The following is a 17,753-nucleotide window of genomic DNA, read 5'->3' as shown; positions in this document are numbered from 1 at the left end:
AGATGAAGGGGCGGCATGCCAATTGGCGTTCCTGTGTCCCTGATCAGCAGCATGTTTCGATCGTAGGACTATTATTAGCCCCCTATTTCACCCTTTCAATAAGGAAGAAGCTGGAATCTCCGCCTCCATTTAGATTTTGGCGTTACTGTCCTGTCTGCTTGTATAAGGCGCGGCTATTGTGGGCGTCTATTGACAACCCGATCGGGTAAGTGGATCTGACAGGGGTAAGCGAACAAGACCACTGAATAAAGCTCAATAGGCACCTAGGCTGCAACATACATGGATGCTTTCAAGCCCATTTACAAAGTAGAAACAGGTCTGTACGATCTAATACTGGTGAAGTTGGCAAAGAGATCGGCGGCGCTAAAGTCTGAGCCGTAGAGCATGGCCTTTTTTCCGTAGAATATATTGATTTGATCATTTATGGGGAGTGATCCGGAGCACTCGGTCTAACGTAGACGGGAGGATGAACAAGAGAGTGCAATTGAAATGGTGATTTCAGTCTGTCGCCGCTAGTGAATATTCTATACTGTAGGAAGTGTTTCGTTTCTTCCGACTCACCGAGAAGCGAAGTCCGCTTTTGGAATGGACCACTTCTTGGCCACTCGGAAGTTGAACGGGTTGATGCTTTCATGACATTGGAACTTTATTATTATTTGATGATGGTAGTAGGTTAACGTTGATGCGCATAAATGCAAGTTCGTATTCAAATCGCAGTGTTGCAGATATGTAGTTATCCAGCACTCCACATTCAACGGCACCCATCTACCGGGTCGCACAACACCTCCAATCTTATCCAATCAAATAGCGCATTGAGGGAGCATCCCTAATTCCAATTTCAGCTTGCCCACCCTATCGCGTATCAGGGTTTCGAAACAAACCGTCTTGACGCGACAAGCATACCAAAGCTCAGTCCTCCAGTGCCCGCCTTATCAACACCCACCCATACCCTCGCCGCCCCGGTTCCCAGCTTCAGCTCTTCACCAACAACGTATCGCACAAGCAAGCAAGCAAACATGTCTTTCTCCTCCGTCTTCCGCCGCGCCGCTGTCGCCCCTGTCTCTGCTGCCCGGGCCTTTAGCACCACCACCCCTCGACCTCTGGCCAAGATCACCATCATTGGTAATCTCGCCGACACCCCCGAGGTTCACTCCACCAGCACCGGTCGCGAAGTCCTCCGCTACGCTGTGGCCAGCAACAGCGGCCCCCGAGACAACCGCAAGACCAGTTGGTTCCGAGTCACTAGCTTCGCCGAGGGCCCTCAGCGCGATTACCTCATGAACCTTCCTAAAGGGTACGATGACTTATAAAAACAATTGCAAAACGTGGTATTTTGTGCTGACCATTACATAGTGCCAGCGTCTACGTCGAGGGTGATGCCTCCTTGAGCACCTACACTGACTCCAACGGCCAGAACCGCAGCAGCTTCAATGTTGTCCAGCGTATGTTTACTCCTCCCTAGATACCATTCACCACAGCTAACCATTCTTGAGGCACCCTCGAGGTTCTCCGACGTCCCCAGGCTCCTGAGCAGGGCGAGTAAGCAGCAAATATCAACTGAATTCCTTCTTGTAACATGGTCGCAAATAAATCACCTGGCCGTAGTATTCTGCCTACCTGTTCTCCTCTCTCACTATGTCCCGTTTCTTTTGTTGGATGTTAATGTATGGATGTAACGTACGATGAGCGTTGTGCGCAACCTTAGGAGGATATGTATGATATCACGATGTAATAAACTTTGTTGATCACGCACTTATTCCTTCGTCGTGTGTCTTATACAGGCTACAGAATAGAGCCTATGGTTTAGGAAGAGTTGTCAAAGCACTACTCCGCACCAAGACTACCTTGTGGCCGTAAGTCCTACGTGTGGCCCCAGCTCTTTAGGCTCATGGCGGATTCTCCTCCGTTTGGGCAAGTTTCTATGGCAGCAGGTAAGGATTCCTCTAGGAAGGCAGGCCTGCTTGTCAACAAAAAATTGTATGATGTCGATACCTTATGGATGCCGAAAGAGCTATGCCAGGAATCTGAGAGCATCTACACCAACGCGCAACTGTCCATACATCCGAAACCAGCAGCGACTCCACCTTCCTCGCTCTTATCACCCTTTGTGCGCAAAAGATACCCGGCTTCCTCATTGTGGTGAACTTTGCCTGTGTTCTGGTCCCAGATGCAAGTGCCATAAATACCCAGCTCGCAGATGACACCGCCTTGCTCTAGATTGCCATTGCGAAGAATGGTGTTATTGACAGGTGGGGAAGTGATGAGCTCCATGAGAATATAAGATCCCCAGTGGGATTCGGGAACAGATTTGAGGAAGTCTGGAATAGCACCCCGATAGATGTTGTTGCCACCACCTTCACGCTGGGGCTTCAACACATAATTTTGGCAAATCTTGGGGTCGAGGGCCTTCTTCCGAGCCTCAAGGCCGGCATCGCTGCTGTCCATCGGGTAGATGTTGGTAAATGTGCGCCACAGCTCAGCTGCCTCATCTGTGTCATCGCGAATGAACCTACTCAGAGCCGAGGGCTCTGTGGAAGGGCGCGGTGTTGCGAGAATTTGTTGAACCTTCTTCGTTCCAGCTAGTTGAGTCAGGACACTAGGGCATTTGATAGCATTCGACCTCTCCAGGTGATAACGAGCCTCCCAAGCTCGTTGATCAGGGTAGTCAGAAGGCCCATATCCAGATCGCATGTAGATCACAGCAACTTCGTAAACCTTGGAAGGGTTTCTTGGAAGAATGTACAAAAGCTGGCGTTTAGAGGTGTCTGCAATCTTGCTGTGCCGGAGGATTTGGGAATAAGGGAGTCGGAACACAGGGATAGATGTCGAAGAGCTAGATATTTGGTATTCAAGATGGCGCTGGTCGAAGATATTCCTCTCGCCATCTTGTACGAGAAAGATGACGCACTTCTGGTGGCCGAGTTCAGAGTCGGGATAAATATTGTACGCTTTCACGATACCTGCTGCTAAGCCACGAGTGCTGGTGTTCTCGGGCAAGTCTAGTGATCCCTGGGTAATAGAGTTGTCCAAAATCGGGTACTCGGCTGTAGCAAGATACCTGTTCTCATTAGGCTCAGTTTATTAATGGACAGCTTACGAAGGGAGTCGAATTACTTGTGGAGAGCAGAGGTGTGCGTCGAAAGACCGCCAAAAGAAGAAGCGATGGTGTTGAACTCAACCTGCTTGACTTGCAAAGAAGACTTCGAGGTCTCAGTGTCCTGATGCACCATATAGTCTGAGCGGAACAAGCCTAGCGACAGGGGCTGTTGTCTTGTTAATGAGACGTCTTCAATTAAATCGAGAGACACTTGCCTGTGTATATCCCTCGGCTTTAACCTTGATATGAACTTCCCATAAGTTCCGAATAAACTCATCACCATCCGAGACCCTGAATTTATTTAGAAATGATAGCATGCAAACCTGAGGCGTACTCACTCCTTCACAACCTGAGCCAAGAACTCTTCATCCCTGCTCACTGAGGCATACAGCTCGTTGTAAGTCTTTTGAACTGCCTTACCCTGGGCGAAGCATTGTTTGGGAAATGGACTTGGAAAGAGGGTCACAGGAACGTTGATAGCAGCGATGCTTTTGGGGTCTGCCTCGGCGGCTATGACTGTGGGAGGAGGCCTTACTGCGAGGCCATTGCCTATTGACCAGTCCTTGACGGTCTCGATGAGGGCGTCCTTTTCTTCGGTCTTGAGAGTGGGTGGGTATCTCCCGTCTGTGAGAGAAGCCATTATGCTGGAACTGACCTAGGCTTTGCAATGAGGCGTTCACCGAGTAACTGGAATCGTGAGATACTTTTGATGACAGACTACCTTGGGTAAAGTGAATACTAGTAGGTATGGAAGAGAAGCATGAAAAGTCCTTGGTGTATTAGTCAAGACGCTGGCTTGCGTGCTTAGCTGAACGGGGTGGCTTAATAATTACAGTGGGTGCGGGACGCGGAATACCCGAAGATAAAAGGCTCGTTCTCATGTTCAAATACTTAATTTTAGGGCGATAGGCCACTTGCAAGACCCACGGTGAATGGGTTCACCCTTTGGACGGCAATTGGACTAGAAGGACTCTGCGTAGGTGTAGTACTTTATTTTGGTGTTTTATGAGGGGCATTTACGATAGCGAGGTAGCAGATTGTGGAGTTTATATTACTGGGTGAAGTAATAAATACCTCCATGCCCACCTTACTTATCCTGGTTTTCTCTTTACTTCCGGCGAGGTCGACATTCTAAGTCGGAGGAGATATGGTATAATGATATCTTGAGGCACCGCCAAACACAGTAGTCGATCTCTAGTGTGCATGCCTCAGGGAGCAAGAAAACATCGGCCTCGATATGGGATGTCAAAATAAACTCAGCAAAAGGTATCCTAAGTTAAGCTAAACTTATACTAAATTACCTAAAGCTTTTTGTCATTTATGATCAAGATCCCCTAGACATGAACAAGATAAAGCTGAAGACAATGGATCCGTCATAGAACAGAGTAAGATGGATGTGATGAACCTGGGATAGGTAGGTTAGTAGGTAGGTAGGTAAGGTAGATGCGATTGAAACGCACTTGTACTAGCTGACCTAGTCGGTAGCTTACCTGAGTAAATACTACCTATATAAAATTAGTAGGCATCTGCAGTATTAGAGCAGGAAAGACTGCTACCTTTTATCTAATGTCTTCTCTTCCCTATGCGCTTTTTTCTCAATATTTCTGTTTTCTTCTTCCTTCTTCAGCTTTTCAATTATCTCCGGTGTTAACAACTGGTGCACCTCCTTTGCTTATTGAGACTCGTGAGTCACGTGACAGACCAAAGCTGCTATGTACCTCCCGATCCTAGGTGCCTACTACTAGGTAATAAGTGGAGGTGGTTGCCAATTCCACCCGCACAGTACCAGCCTTGCCTTGGGTACCGTGCATCAAACGCGCTCTGAATGGAAAAGAAGGCACTCTCCCCAACATCGCTCAACTTTGCACCTACGATTTCTGCGAAACTTGATTTATTTCTTCTCAGTTTTTTTTTACTCTAATGATCCCATAGAACTCATAGAGAAACCAGCCCGGAGATTTTCCTCCCCCTTCGCCCAGTTTCACAGCTCTTGCGCTCTGCTTGCACTTTCACTTCACCTCACACTTTCCTTAAGGTAGCCAAGCCTTTGACACCCAAGTCTTCATCTTTTCTGGACTTTTTTTAAACGCTAAAAGACAGCGAGTTTTCAGCCTTGAGTGGCCTTTGTCAAACGCGGCCAAGCGGCGGCGGCTATGCACATTTCGTCCCACACACATTCTAGTCGCTGGGCCTTTACTCAGCAGGCCTGTCACAAAAGCGCATACTTTGAAGTATAATAAGGATTCTCACGTATGTCTCTTCCCTTCCTACTGACTAATTGTCTTACTAGATCTTTAATAACAAGTTCGATAGAAGAATTATCTGTGCTCTTCTAAGCAAGAGTGTCGCCAAATGGATGACATTGTGGATGATCCCTATTCCTGGGATATCGACGTGGTTGTTAATCGACTCTGCGCTCCTGGGGTCCCATGGAGTCGAGATCCTGCATTCCTCGCCACACGCATCCAGGAGGAGGAGTTTAATGGCAAGACTCTATTAACCTTTGAAGATGTGTGTTCGCGTCAAGAGTTGATGGAATGTCTCGGCATTAGGATCGCCCGCCACAAAGCTGCCCTCGCAGAAGCTATCGTTACTCTTCGCTCTAAAAGTAAGGAGTATTGGGAATGGCAAGCCGACTTCAGGCGAAAACAATCTGGTTTCCCTGGCGAGGAGACCGAAACCTCAACACATGCCATGGAACAACGGCAATCCTTCAATCTTCCGAACGGTGATCGTTTTAAAGAAAAGGAAACGCCTGTTTCCGTTTCTGATACTAATGGAAAGATTCCCCATGCTGTAGGGAACCCATTGCAGCAGGAATTGGGTAGCCAAAACCAAACGCACACACGCCAAGCAAACGACCAGCTTCAACTTGCGACGCATTCTCGCCAGCCGCCCATTCATGAGCCTCCTGACCAAATTCCCGAGTTTCATGAGAGGTCTAGTAAACGCAGGCGGGTGGCGCCCATGCTGTTGACAGACATACCAAGGAACGCCGATCCCGCTTTCCTTCCGACGGAAGCTGATGTGCTTGACTACGCGACCACCAAGGCTGGGGTGGAGTTTGCAGACGATGACCCTGCAGACTTTCCGTGGGATAATGCACCCTCGTATGCCTATCTAGGCGAGGGCAAGATTTCGAGAGAGGACATGCTGACCCCAGTTGGCATGTTGAGCTCTCTCATCAATGAGAGCGACGGTTCCTTTACTTCATTCAGCATCCATACAATTCCACCTGGAAGAAGACTCGCGGCAAACAACATTCTCAAGCGGCTTCTCACAGGCCGCTATCGCATACCTATCCATTCCTCTAGGTCGTCAAGTCATATTTCCAACGAGTCTGATGAGATCCTCGAACTCGCCGACCTTGACAACGAACTGGACGCTGAGACCTTGAGGGAGATGAAGGAAGAAGAGGCTGAGAACGAGAGGCTTGCTGCTCTCGACAACAATCCCCAGCCTTATCTTTTTGTCTCTCCTGAGCGAATCGCAGAGATATTAAATGAGGCCATAACAGCTATTGAGGAAAACTGGACTGAGAAGAAGCTCCCAAAGTATGAGCGAAAAGCTTATAGTCTATGGCAGAAATCTCGCCGCCTTGGCATGAAGAGCATACAAATTCAGAATGCTTACAAAACGGCTAAGCATCTTGTCGAACGACTCCAGAAACTCTGTCTAGAGATCCAGAAGACGGACTCGGCCTCCGAGGCACACTACCGAGAGGCAGCCAAGAGCCTTGAGCAAAGTTTGGAAGACAAGAAGTATCAGGAGTGGTTGATCAAGCTGCTTGAATCGTCAAGGCCACCCCCAAAACTACAAACAGTGGTCCGTTCGAAACCACGCGCCGCGCGGCAGCTGGACACTTTGGCCCTTATGGAAGACGAAGTTCTGACTAGCTCCGAAGAGGAAGACTTCATCGTTCCTGACGACCACCTGGATGCAATTGAAAATGGGTTGATGACTGTTCAGGATTCAACACCCCCCCCTATGAAGCATGAATGGGAGGATTTCGAAACTGACTTCATGGATTTAACTCAGGACGACATGGATGAACCGCAAGGCTTGGGTTATGACATGACTAATCCTATCGATTTGACTAGCCCTGCTAAGCAAGCGAATTGTCCATTGAAGGGAGACCAGGGGAACGCCACCCCTCTCAGAAAGAATCTTTCTGTAAAACAAACTCTTGATACAGGCCCTTCTGATGCAGCCATCACCAACGGAGAGAGCTTGACAAGCGACGACCCTGCTAACGTCGAGAACAAACCACTTGAACCCGATGTTGTCGGTTGCCAGGCTTCCATTAACCATGTCTCTGAAAAAGGTCATGACGAAAACCAAAGCCAAGAGATCCAGCCAGAAAAACTACAATCTCCACGTCAAGTTGGCGGCTTTCAGCCCCCTCCCATTGAGAGTTTTGGCGATCTTCAGCAGCTTGCATCTCAACCACTTAAAAATTACGTCAAGCGCAACGATCGCTGGCGATTGTTGGTCGGTGAGATGTGGCATATGGAACATGCCCGGCGGAAGTCAGCAGTCGATCTGATATTATCAGATCACCCCAATAATGTATGGGAGGAGCATATCCAGCCATATTTATCCGAACCCTTTGAAGATCCCGATCAGCTACCACAGGGCAACGTAAAGGTTGTTCTTTTTGACGTTTTACGTCTTTGTCGCTGCTTCTTCATGTGTCAGCACACGACAGAAGAACAAATGCTTTCCTATAAAATAGGAAAGTTGAGGAAAACATTGAATCAGGCACGAGTCAACTTCTTCGAACCTCTCTGTCTGTTCGTAGCGGCTCTTATGCCTCACTTCCCCCAGGATAGTCAGATCTATAGACAAGACATGGACATTCTCGATGACCTATTTCCAGAGGAACAGGATGAGATGGATGACCCTGACGATGTCTTTGAGGAAGGGCGTGCGGGGCGTCGAAGACCAAAAGAAAAAGAAATCATCCGTGATAAAGCAGCCGTGGATCTTCGAGAACGCGAGAATCAAAGGGTCAGGGAACAAGAGGCTCGCAGAAAGAAATTGAGGGAGACCCTCGCACTGGATGGCTCAGTGTCGCGGGATGGGACTCGCCTTATCATAAACGAAAGCAAAGAAGAAGACCAAGGTCTTATCTACATCCATGAGGACATTGGTCGCCGTATTAAGGATCACCAGATTGACGGCGTCCGTTTTATTTGGAATCAGATTGTGCGAGACCCCAGTGTGCGACAAGGTTGTTTGCTAGCTCACACAATGGGACTTGGCAAAACGATGCAAGTCATCACGGTCCTCGTGGCTTTGGCAGAGGCCGCACAATCAGAAGATCCATCTGTAGTGGCTCAAATACCCGAAGATCTAAGGGAACCGCGGATTCTGGTTCTTTGTCCAGCTGCCTTGGTGGACAACTGGATGGATGAGCTCCTCAAATGGGCACCAGCGGATCTACTGGGTGAGCTACGCAAGGTCTCATCTAATACACCGGTCGAGGAAAGGGCTGCGGTGGTGTCGTCATGGGCTTCCGGCAGAGGCGTCCTCACACTTGGCTACGAAATGTTCAAAATCATCATGAACATGTCAGATGAGCTAGCAGACCTTCTGACAAATCGTACAGATGTGGTCATCGCCGATGAGGCGCATAAGATGAAGAATCGGGAGTCGCAAACTAACCTAGCTTGTTCGCGCTTCAGAACAAAGAGTCGCATTGCACTCACAGGGTCACCACTGTCCAACAGTGTACTAGAGTATTTTGCCATGATTGACTGGGTTGCCCCCAACTTCCTTGGCCCGTTCTCCGAGTTTAGCCACATTTATGCCTCTCCGGTCGAGCGAGGCCTCTACAACGACAGCACTCCAGGTGAAAAAAGGAAAGCACAAATGAGGCTGAAGGCGCTTGAGCAACTTGTGGCACCGAAGATCAATCGCCACACGATCGCTGCCCTAAAAAACGACTTGCCACCAAAGCAGGAATTCATCATATTCGTGCCTCCGACGATACCTCAGAAGCAGTTGTATCAACTGTACATCAGGGGTGTAGGAAGAGAAGGCACCGACTCGCAAGCTGAGACTTTTGCTGCCATCAACCATCTTGGATTGATTTGCAGCCACCCACGATGCTTTGAAGCAAAGGTGAAAGCAATTCAAAAGGGCATCCGCTCGAACAATGACAATGAGGACAAATCCTTCCCCAAGTCTATGATTCCAGAGTTCTTGAAAACGTTGCATTCCTTTAGGGACCTGGATACGCCAACGCTTTCATTAAAAACAGAACTACTGACAATCATACTCGACGAGGCGCGTCAAGTCAAAGACAAGGTGCTCATTTTCAGTCAGTCCTTACACACATTAAATTATATCGAAAACATGTGCAGAATGCAGAGAAGGACAGTTTCTCGCCTAGATGGCAGCACACCAGTTCCGAGTCGACAGAGGCAGACAAAAGACTTCAATGAGGGTAGCAAAGAGGTGTTTCTGATATCTACAACTGCTGGTGGTGTAGGACTCAACATTCAGGGGGCTAACAGGGTCGTCATTTTTGACGTCAGATATAACCCATCGGATGAGCAACAAGCGGTGGGCCGAGCGTATCGTATCGGCCAGCAAAAGCCTGTATTCGTTTATCGTTTCATGGTCGCAGGAACTTTCGAAGATAATCTTCACAACAGACAGGTCTTCAAAATGCAGTTAGCATCGCGAGTCGTTGACAAGAAGAATCCCATCAGCTGGTCAAAGCGCAAAGGCGACGTTGTGTCGGTGATCAGAGATTGTCCGCCAAGCGATCTCACCCCTTATCTGGGCAGGGACAGAATCCTGGACGGGCTTATAAATCATCGCAAGAACGGCGAGAGCATCCGATCCATTGTGACAACGGACACTTTCGAAGAGGAAGATCTTGGCGCGGCGCTGACTGAAGATGAGAAAAAGCAAGTAGCTCAAATGATTGAACTGAATCGTCTTCGAGAAACCAACCCAGAGGAGTATTTGAGGGCGAAAGACCGAGTGGATTTAAAGGAGCAGGCTAGGTTGTATGGAGAGCAGGATGAACTTCTTCGTGCGAGCTCGTTATCTCAACAGCTTACCCCTCGATCAATTGATGATACTTCGGGTATGCTTCACCATACACGATTTCCGCCTCCAGCAACCGCTCCATCTCTGGAACAGGACGTCTCAGGCGCCGAGAAAATATCTCACGAAACGAGCTCACCTGTAAGTCCTCCCCCCTCCCCCCTGGCATGCTTTCGGGTTCCCTGCTTACACATACAATAAGACAAAGCAGCCTGTGTCCCAGCAACCTGCAACTTCTATTCATGGCCCAGCACCAATGCCAATGGCTGGTGCGAACACCTTTTTCGGAGAGTATAACCATTCTGAGCCAGTGATTGAGCCGCACTCGACCCCAATCATTCCTGCACAGTCGCGCGCGAGTCCCATCTTTAAGCAAGGTGGAGTCTTCAACGTCACCGAGAATCCTGCTATGGTCGAGTTCGAGGGTTGTTTGCGGGAGGGCCTTCAAAAAATGCAACAACGCAATGTGCTACAAACAGGGGGTAAACCTGACGAGATAGCCAAATCTACAACCATACGTGTGAACGAGGTCCGTAGGAAGGGCCAGTATGGATTGCTTCCGGACACAAAGCATTGGAGGGTACTCATTCGGCTTCTGTCGCACGAAAAATGGGTGATTGCAATTGCCACAGGCCTTATAGCGCCGGAATACTTGGCTCAAGTCGAAGAGAAAGATCTCGAAAAGCGACTCGAAGCCATCAATGCACTCACAGAAACGGAGATCGCCACTCGGGCACTTGAGAAGACCAGTTCTCCCGACCCAAATGTATGATGCTCATCAAACCCAGCTCTGGACAGTCCTCTTTTCTGCCACCCTCTGACTTCCTCTTCCCCCCCTCTTTTTACTTATTTATTTATTTGGGGCGCACCTTGACTAATTTGTTATTCAAAGAATTTGCAGAATATCAGGCGTCGAAGCTCGCACCAGGGTGAGAAGCGATCCCGGGCTACGGATGATATGAAAGTAATGCGGGAAGCGGCGGACAATAGGAGAAACCGAGCATTCCGTCTCCCGCCCTGGGCAAACGAGGCCCTTTTTGAAGAGAAAACCCGAACATCACCTACAATGGGCACTCGAGAAGGACAGTTTGGTTTCAGGGATGTTACGCCTGGTCTCTAACTTGAGAGACTTTACAAATATCGTTCGTTTCGGTTGAGGATTGGAGTTCATGGGACCATGCAGATGGGAATGATAATAGTACGGTGTCCATACGGGAAGATAGGTTTCGATGGCGTTTACGGCATGACATAGCATTGAGCCAGATGATACCCTTTTTGAGGATGCATTAATATGCAGATTTGTTTAGAGAGGCAAGTGGGTTCAATTGTCAAGCCCATATCTCCCCTGGCGGGAATCTGGCAATAATAAACTTCACGCAGCAAGTAATCCGTGGGTCTTAAAGCTGGAAACTAGATGATATGCATTACAGGTAGAGAGAGGTATATTTTGTAGGCATTTCTTTACGGTGCCATGTTTGAACGCATTCTGTTGCTTCAAGAGTTCCAACCGACAGAATCGTCATCCAACCAGTCCGGTGAATCAGCAATTATGTTCCCGGCATATCTTCAGCCATAAAGAAGGATTCTCTTCTTATTGAAGTTATAAAGAACTAGAGCCCACAATAGACCTCGGCTATTGTGCCCCAATATGTTCAATAAGGGAAGTCTTTGCTTTCTAGTGCATTTAATGAGTACGTGCAAAACCACCGGTTTCGGGGATGGACGAAAATGCCTTAGCATAGCTTTCCACCACTCTACATCCATAGCCATATTTGGGAGGAAGAAGACGGAACAACTTAATGGTTGAGCAGTGGGTATACATCGTACGAGACATTTAGGACGAGGTCGAGAGTGTTTAATTTCAGACTCGGGGATCTGGCCTGACATGCAATTCTTTAGTACCTTAGTATCACGTCTGACATGCCGAACTAATGTTAGGTTAGGGCATCCGGAACCCTTAATTATGTTACCTAGGTATTTTCTTACTTCGGAATGATGGACCTCAGTTTTCAAGTTGATGAACCTCGTCATGTCCGCCTTTCAATGACAATTCAACGATAGCCAACCAATAACCGGAAAGTAATGGACAGATCTAGCCTCTGCTGGGATCTAGAGTGCAAAAAGGACGAGCCAATCACGAGCGAGGTATTTCGTTACGGCTGTCCCTGAGTTTGACTCGGGCACTGTCTCCCCTGTACGTGCCAACATCGGCATGTGCGGGCTTTCGCCTTTTGAGGCTGCGGGCCGCTGTAGGCCGCTGGTTATATTCTTCACAAAAGGTGAGGCAAAAGCAGGTACTTTCGGTGAGAGTTGCAGCGCATGTATCTGTTGAAGAGACGTTGATAGAGGTAAAGTACATTCATTCACATTACCAATCTGAGTGCCTAGAGTGGCTCAAACAATTCACGTGTCAAACTAAGGTAACCAGTCTGCAGAGGGAAATGCCCTGCATCGGCAGAAGAATGCACAGCTCACTTGCCCGAATAGGGAAATCTGCGCGGAGTTGAACTCGTTGAGCGCTTGTCAGAGGTGGAGAGAACGAAGAAAAAGGACGGAACCGAAACGGAAGCATTCAGTGGGTCAATGACCGACCGTTCTTGCCGAACCACCGCCGACTCATTATTGATTCCAATCCTACCTCAGTCACACTCACTACATAGCCGCTATTTTCCCACTGTCTTCTTCCTTTTCTCTCTCCTCACATTTCGACGTCGCCAACCTCGCTATTCTCTAGTTAGCTGCTCAAGGCCCAATTGCTTGTGGATTGTCTCACTTCTTGCGGCTGACTGTAAGCCCTCGGTCGTTTTTTTCCGCTTTGCCCCTCCAAGTTCGAAAACACCACGTTTTGCCCCGCCGATTTACTCAACGAAGGCATTGTCCTCTCAATTCTACGAATACTGTCGAATACACGCAACAATGGATGCCGTCCTTCGTCAGTCCAAGGCCATGTGCCCTTTTATGAAGACGGCCACGCCTGCCACTCTGCGTGCCCTGTCCACCTCGACTCGTGCCCTTCCGGCTCCCGCCTCTCCATGCGGCGGCACCATGTCCAAGCTTCAGTTGCTTGGCCAGCGATGCCCTGTCATGGGAAAGGCCATGGCCGTTCAGACCGCCAAGAGTCGCGCTGCTGGTTCTGTTCGTGCTTTCTCTGGCCACTCTAAGACTGGCAAGGCCAAAATTCACACCACCCGCAACAAAGAGGCTCGCGCCGTCGACCGCCCGCTCTTTGACGGCCGTGACAATGGTAAGTTGTCTTTCTGTTAGAAATGCTCTTGGTGATACCGCCTATTCTTATTCTGACACTTGTCCCTCAGCTCCCGCGCCTCCTGGTGTTCACGCAACCCGAAAGCCTACTTCTGCTTCTCCGACCGCTGCCGCCGCCGCCGCTGGCTTCCACTCTCCTGGTAAATTCGATTACGAAGGATTCTACAATGCCGAGCTCGAGAAGAAACACAAGGACAAATCATACCGCTATTTCAACAACATCAACCGTTTGGCTAAGGAGTTTCCCCGTGCGCATATGTCCGACAAGGAGGATCGAGTAACTGTGTGGTGCGCCAACGATTATCTAGGCATGGGCCGCAACCCTCATGTCCTCCGAAAGATGCATGAAACATTGGAGGAGTATGGTGCTGGCGCTGGTGGAACTCGAAACATCTCTGGCCACAACAGGCACGCAGTTGAGCTCGAGAGCACCTTGGCAAAGCTGCACGCTAAGGAGGGTGCTCTTGTCTTCAGTTCCTGCTATGTCGCCAATGATGCGACTCTCGCGACGCTCGGCAGTAAGATGCCCGATTGTGTTATTCTCTCCGACAGCCTGAACCACGCATCCATGATTCAGGGCATTCGCCATTCCGGCACCAAAAAGATCGTCTTCAAGCATAACGATGTGCAAGATCTCGAGGCTAAGCTGGCATCACTTCCTCTGTATGTGCCCAAGATCATCGCCTTCGAGTCAGTCTATAGCATGTGCGGCTCTATTGGTCCTATCGAGGAGATCTGTGATCTTGCAGACAGGTACGGTGCCATTACTTTCCTCGACGAGGTGCATGCCGTTGGTATGTACGGACCTCACGGTGCTGGTGTCGCTGAGCACCTTGACTGGGAGGCACACGCCAATGGTGCCCCTCGCGGAACCATCATGGACCGAATTGACATTATTACTGGCACTCTGGGCAAAGCTTATGGTTGCGTTGGTGGCTACATCGCAGGCAGCGCCAAATTCATTGATATGATCCGGTCACTGGCCCCTGGGTTCATTTTCACTACTTCTCTTCCCCCTGCCACAATGGCCGGTGCTCAGGCTTCCATCGAGTACCAGATGGGCTTTGATGGTGATCGACGACTCCAGCAGCTACACACTCGCGCTGTCAAGGAAGCTATGAATGCTCGGGACATTCCCGTGATCCCCAACCCTTCTCACATTGTACCTATCCTTGTTGGCAACGCCGAAACTGCAAAGGAGGCCTCCGACATGCTCCTCAATGACTACGGAATCTACGTCCAGGCTATCAATTACCCTACGGTTCCCGTTGGCCAGGAGCGGCTCCGCGTAACCCCAACTCCCGGACACATCAAGGAGTACCGCGACCAGCTTGTTGAGGCTATCGATGAGATCTGGACTCGTCTCGACATCAAGCGAACCTCTGATTGGGCTGCTGAGGGCGGCTTCATTGGTGTTGGCGAGCAGGATAATGTGCAGGAGCCTCTATGGACTGATAAGCAGCTCAACATTGAGCAGGCCACCAAGGAGATTAAAGCTACCGGTCAAGCTGCCAACGGCGTTACCGAAGCTCTTCTCGAGCTTGAGATCAAGCAGACTTCTCAGGCTGCTACTGTTGCTTGAGCGATGGGAGGAACCCAAGCGCACTGACATCGTCAATGGATGGATGATGAGCAGTATTCAAATTCACTTCTATGCAGATATAACACTCGTTTTGAGATATCTTTTACCATTTATGCTGTCCTCTGGGCATACCAATTGATTTATTCCCCCATTGTCACATCTTGTGATATGGAGTAACCATACCATTGTTTCCCAAATAGTCGTGGACTTTTTTTATCTTTTTTTTATACTAATTGTGATCATCATGACCACAAGTTATGACGGATAATTTGTCCTACGTAGATAGATCAAGTCATGATATGACGGTGAGATCAATTTTCGGAAGAATGTTGTACCGAAGTCTCTGAATAATAGGTTGGTGGAGAGCTGAATGATGGACGTCCATGAGGCGGAGGCCCGGTGAGATTTCGTGGTCCGTCTCCGTCTTGGTGACGAGATCCCTGCGTCCTGCCAGCCTTAGACCAGTCAAACGACAACCCAAATGACAGGGGTCCAGAGAATATCGTCCAGTGTCTGGCATATCGACGCCGTTTTCAACTCCGTCTCCTTTTGCAAACCGCTTTTTCTGCTTCTGTGAGACTAACAAGAATCAGATAACTCAGCAATGACAATATGAGCCCCAACTCTAGTCAGGCTAAGAACAAGGGACCCAAGGCCTGTACAACATGCGCTAAAGCTAAGGCAAGGTGCGTCCCTAGACCTCTAGGGAGCCTCAAATGCGACCGGTAAGTTACGACAATTAGTTCTTTTGAGGATGGTGTTATTCATGGCTTGTGTTGGTTGTTTTTATCTCAAAATTCGTCTATTTGACTGCATACACACATGTAAGTTTGTGGTTAGGTACAGCTGCTGACATCAGAGTCTCAACTTTCAAGGTGCCATCGACTAGACAAGCCATGTGTTAACCAAACTCCGGCTCCGGCCCGGCCCCGTAGAAGCCCGAAGCTGTCTAAGATAGCTGCTTTGGAGAAACGCCTTGAAGAGCTGTCCTCGCACGTAAGGCGTGAGTCTTCAGAAGAGGAGGATTCCTCGCCTCCACCTTCGACGAGTGAGAAACGCTCGGAGTTGTTGACCAAATCTGATGCCTGGGGGTTCAATCACTTGTTTCCCTTAAAGCCGGGAATTGAAAATACCCCCGGTCAACATCCTCCACCATCAGCTCCTGACAAGACACGCCCATGGGACTCCTGGTGGCCCACGCCCCGGGAAGCGGAGCTACTTCTCAACGGCTATAGGACAATCCACTCATGTCTATTTCCGTTTGTGTGTGTTCCTGGGCATATGACGGCCCTGGAGCTACGTGAGCATCGGCCATTCCTGTGGAAGGCTGTCATGATGGTAGGGTTGTTTCTTGATGGAGCTAGACAGGTTAAGCTTGGCCAAGAATTACTAGCTGAGATTGGACGAGCAGCTGTCGTGGACGGCCTGAACAGTCTGGATCTACTCCAGAGCTTGCAAATGCTGGTGGCATGGTATGTACATACTGATATGGCGACCGTTTCGTTGGCACGCCCCTGACTTGCCGCAGGTTTCACTATGCGTTGAAGGGCTCTCAAGTGACAAATCTGCTGTTCCTTGCTAGAGCTATATGTGTAAATTTGAGGTTCACAGAAGATACGAGCCTGCAAGGAGAAGAATCTGATCGCAATCTTGATCATATGAGAGTTTACGCTGGCACTTATTACCTAAATACTTTGTAAGAACTACCAGCCTTCATTCTGAGGTTTTCTGACGTGGATTAGAGTGTTCACAGCGAACAAGCGGCCTGATGTCCTTATGAATACCAGCCATCTGGAAATGTGCTGTAGAGTTCTTGAGAGAACTATGCAGCACCCCTCTGATGAGTACTTGATAAAGCTGGTGCGCATTCAGCAGCTGGCACAGTCCATATCTGCCACAATGTCAACAGAGAACCTAAGTCAGACCGCCAGTAAACTACCATTGACAATGGTTGTGCAATCGTTTGAGGAACAGTTACAGCTGTACAAAGACAATCTTGGCCCACGGTTTGCTGATAACGGTATGTACACTTTATGTCACCCCATCCCAACCGTCTAGCGCTCACCATGGTTTAGATAATCTCAAGACCCATGTCAACGTAGCCGAGGTGCTCCTCTATGAGATCGCCGTCTCGGATCAACACTCTGCAGCATCCTATCTTCCTCTAACTGACCGACTCCAACTTCTTTGGGCTTGCGTCCGATCCCTCAAGACCTTTTTCGATATCCGGTTCGATCATCGAGAAATGGAACGCCCACGTTTCCTGTGTATGAGTGCGTCTGAGCTTGTGTACACTATCATTGTTGGCATCAAGGTCGTAACACTTCAATTACCCGGGTGGAACCTTGCCCAGATACACGCAGAGCTTGACATGGTCGAGGTGATGAGCCAGCAGGCCCAGGATCTGGACATCATCGTGGGGCGCCGCAAACACGGCAACATGCTAGGTACACCGACGCCCGGGGGGACAACAGCAGCTACACCCGCGCCTCCACCAGATCCTTTCGAGAGACTTGTGAAGCAGCTCAAGTCTGTGAGAGATTTGGTCAAGGCTGAGAGACAGCGTCTACTTACGGGATCTGGCAACGCTGATCTGGTGGACTTTAGTCAAGACTTCTTGATGGATGATTCAGGAACGGACTTTTGGCAAGCGGCGGCTACAAGAGGCTATAATGTATGGAACATTATCGGTGACCCTGGTGTCTTGAATGAGTCGACTTGACGCCTTAGGAAGTCGGTGAAGAAGGC

The 17,753-nt window shown here is 49.2% G+C and overlaps 5 protein-coding genes across 5 annotated transcripts; 4 read left to right on the top strand and 1 right to left on the bottom strand.

Moving 5' to 3' along the window:
- Window positions 1-1,016: 1,016 nt before the first annotated feature.
- Window positions 1,017-1,543, top strand: FMAN_04746 (uncharacterized protein; the record flags this gene model as incomplete). Its single annotated transcript, XM_041828512.1, has 3 exons — window positions 1,017-1,294; window positions 1,354-1,442; window positions 1,494-1,543. 3 exons carry the CDS (start codon window positions 1,017-1,019, stop codon window positions 1,541-1,543), a joined length of 417 nt encoding a protein of 138 aa, XP_041679367.1.
- A 491-nt stretch (window positions 1,544-2,034) lies between these two features.
- Window positions 2,035-3,737, bottom strand: FMAN_04747 (uncharacterized protein; the record flags this gene model as incomplete). Its single annotated transcript, XM_041828511.1, has 4 exons — window positions 2,035-3,058; window positions 3,115-3,263; window positions 3,337-3,388; window positions 3,436-3,737. The coding sequence occupies 4 exons, from the start codon at window positions 3,735-3,737 to the stop codon at window positions 2,035-2,037; spliced, it is 1,527 nt and encodes a 508-aa protein (XP_041679366.1).
- A 1,712-nt stretch (window positions 3,738-5,449) lies between these two features.
- Window positions 5,450-11,279, top strand: FMAN_04748 (uncharacterized protein; the record flags this gene model as incomplete). The annotated part of the gene is made up of 3 exons (XM_041828510.1): window positions 5,450-10,300; window positions 10,362-10,925; window positions 11,052-11,279. 3 exons carry the CDS (start codon window positions 5,450-5,452, stop codon window positions 11,277-11,279), a joined length of 5,643 nt encoding a protein of 1,880 aa, XP_041679365.1.
- Window positions 11,280-13,075: 1,796 nt separating this feature from the next.
- FMAN_04749 (putative 5-aminolevulinic acid synthase) lies at window positions 13,076-15,005 on the top strand (the record flags this gene model as incomplete). Its single annotated transcript, XM_041828507.1, has 2 exons — window positions 13,076-13,403; window positions 13,474-15,005. 2 exons carry the CDS (start codon window positions 13,076-13,078, stop codon window positions 15,003-15,005), a joined length of 1,860 nt encoding a protein of 619 aa, XP_041679364.1.
- A 612-nt stretch (window positions 15,006-15,617) lies between these two features.
- FMAN_04750 (uncharacterized protein) lies at window positions 15,618-17,727 on the top strand (the record flags this gene model as incomplete). Its single annotated transcript, XM_041828506.1, has 5 exons — window positions 15,618-15,730; window positions 15,881-16,477; window positions 16,534-16,701; window positions 16,748-17,025; window positions 17,081-17,727. The coding sequence occupies 5 exons, from the start codon at window positions 15,618-15,620 to the stop codon at window positions 17,725-17,727; spliced, it is 1,803 nt and encodes a 600-aa protein (XP_041679363.1).
- Between the last annotated feature and the right edge of the window lie 26 nt (window positions 17,728-17,753).

Source organism: Fusarium mangiferae, assembly GCF_900044065.1.
Source record: "Fusarium mangiferae strain MRC7560 genome assembly, contig: FMAN_scaffold003, whole genome shotgun sequence".
NCBI classification, from domain to species: Eukaryota; Fungi; Ascomycota; class Sordariomycetes; order Hypocreales; family Nectriaceae; genus Fusarium; species Fusarium mangiferae.
This window is presented reverse-complemented; position numbering and strand designations above follow the sequence as displayed.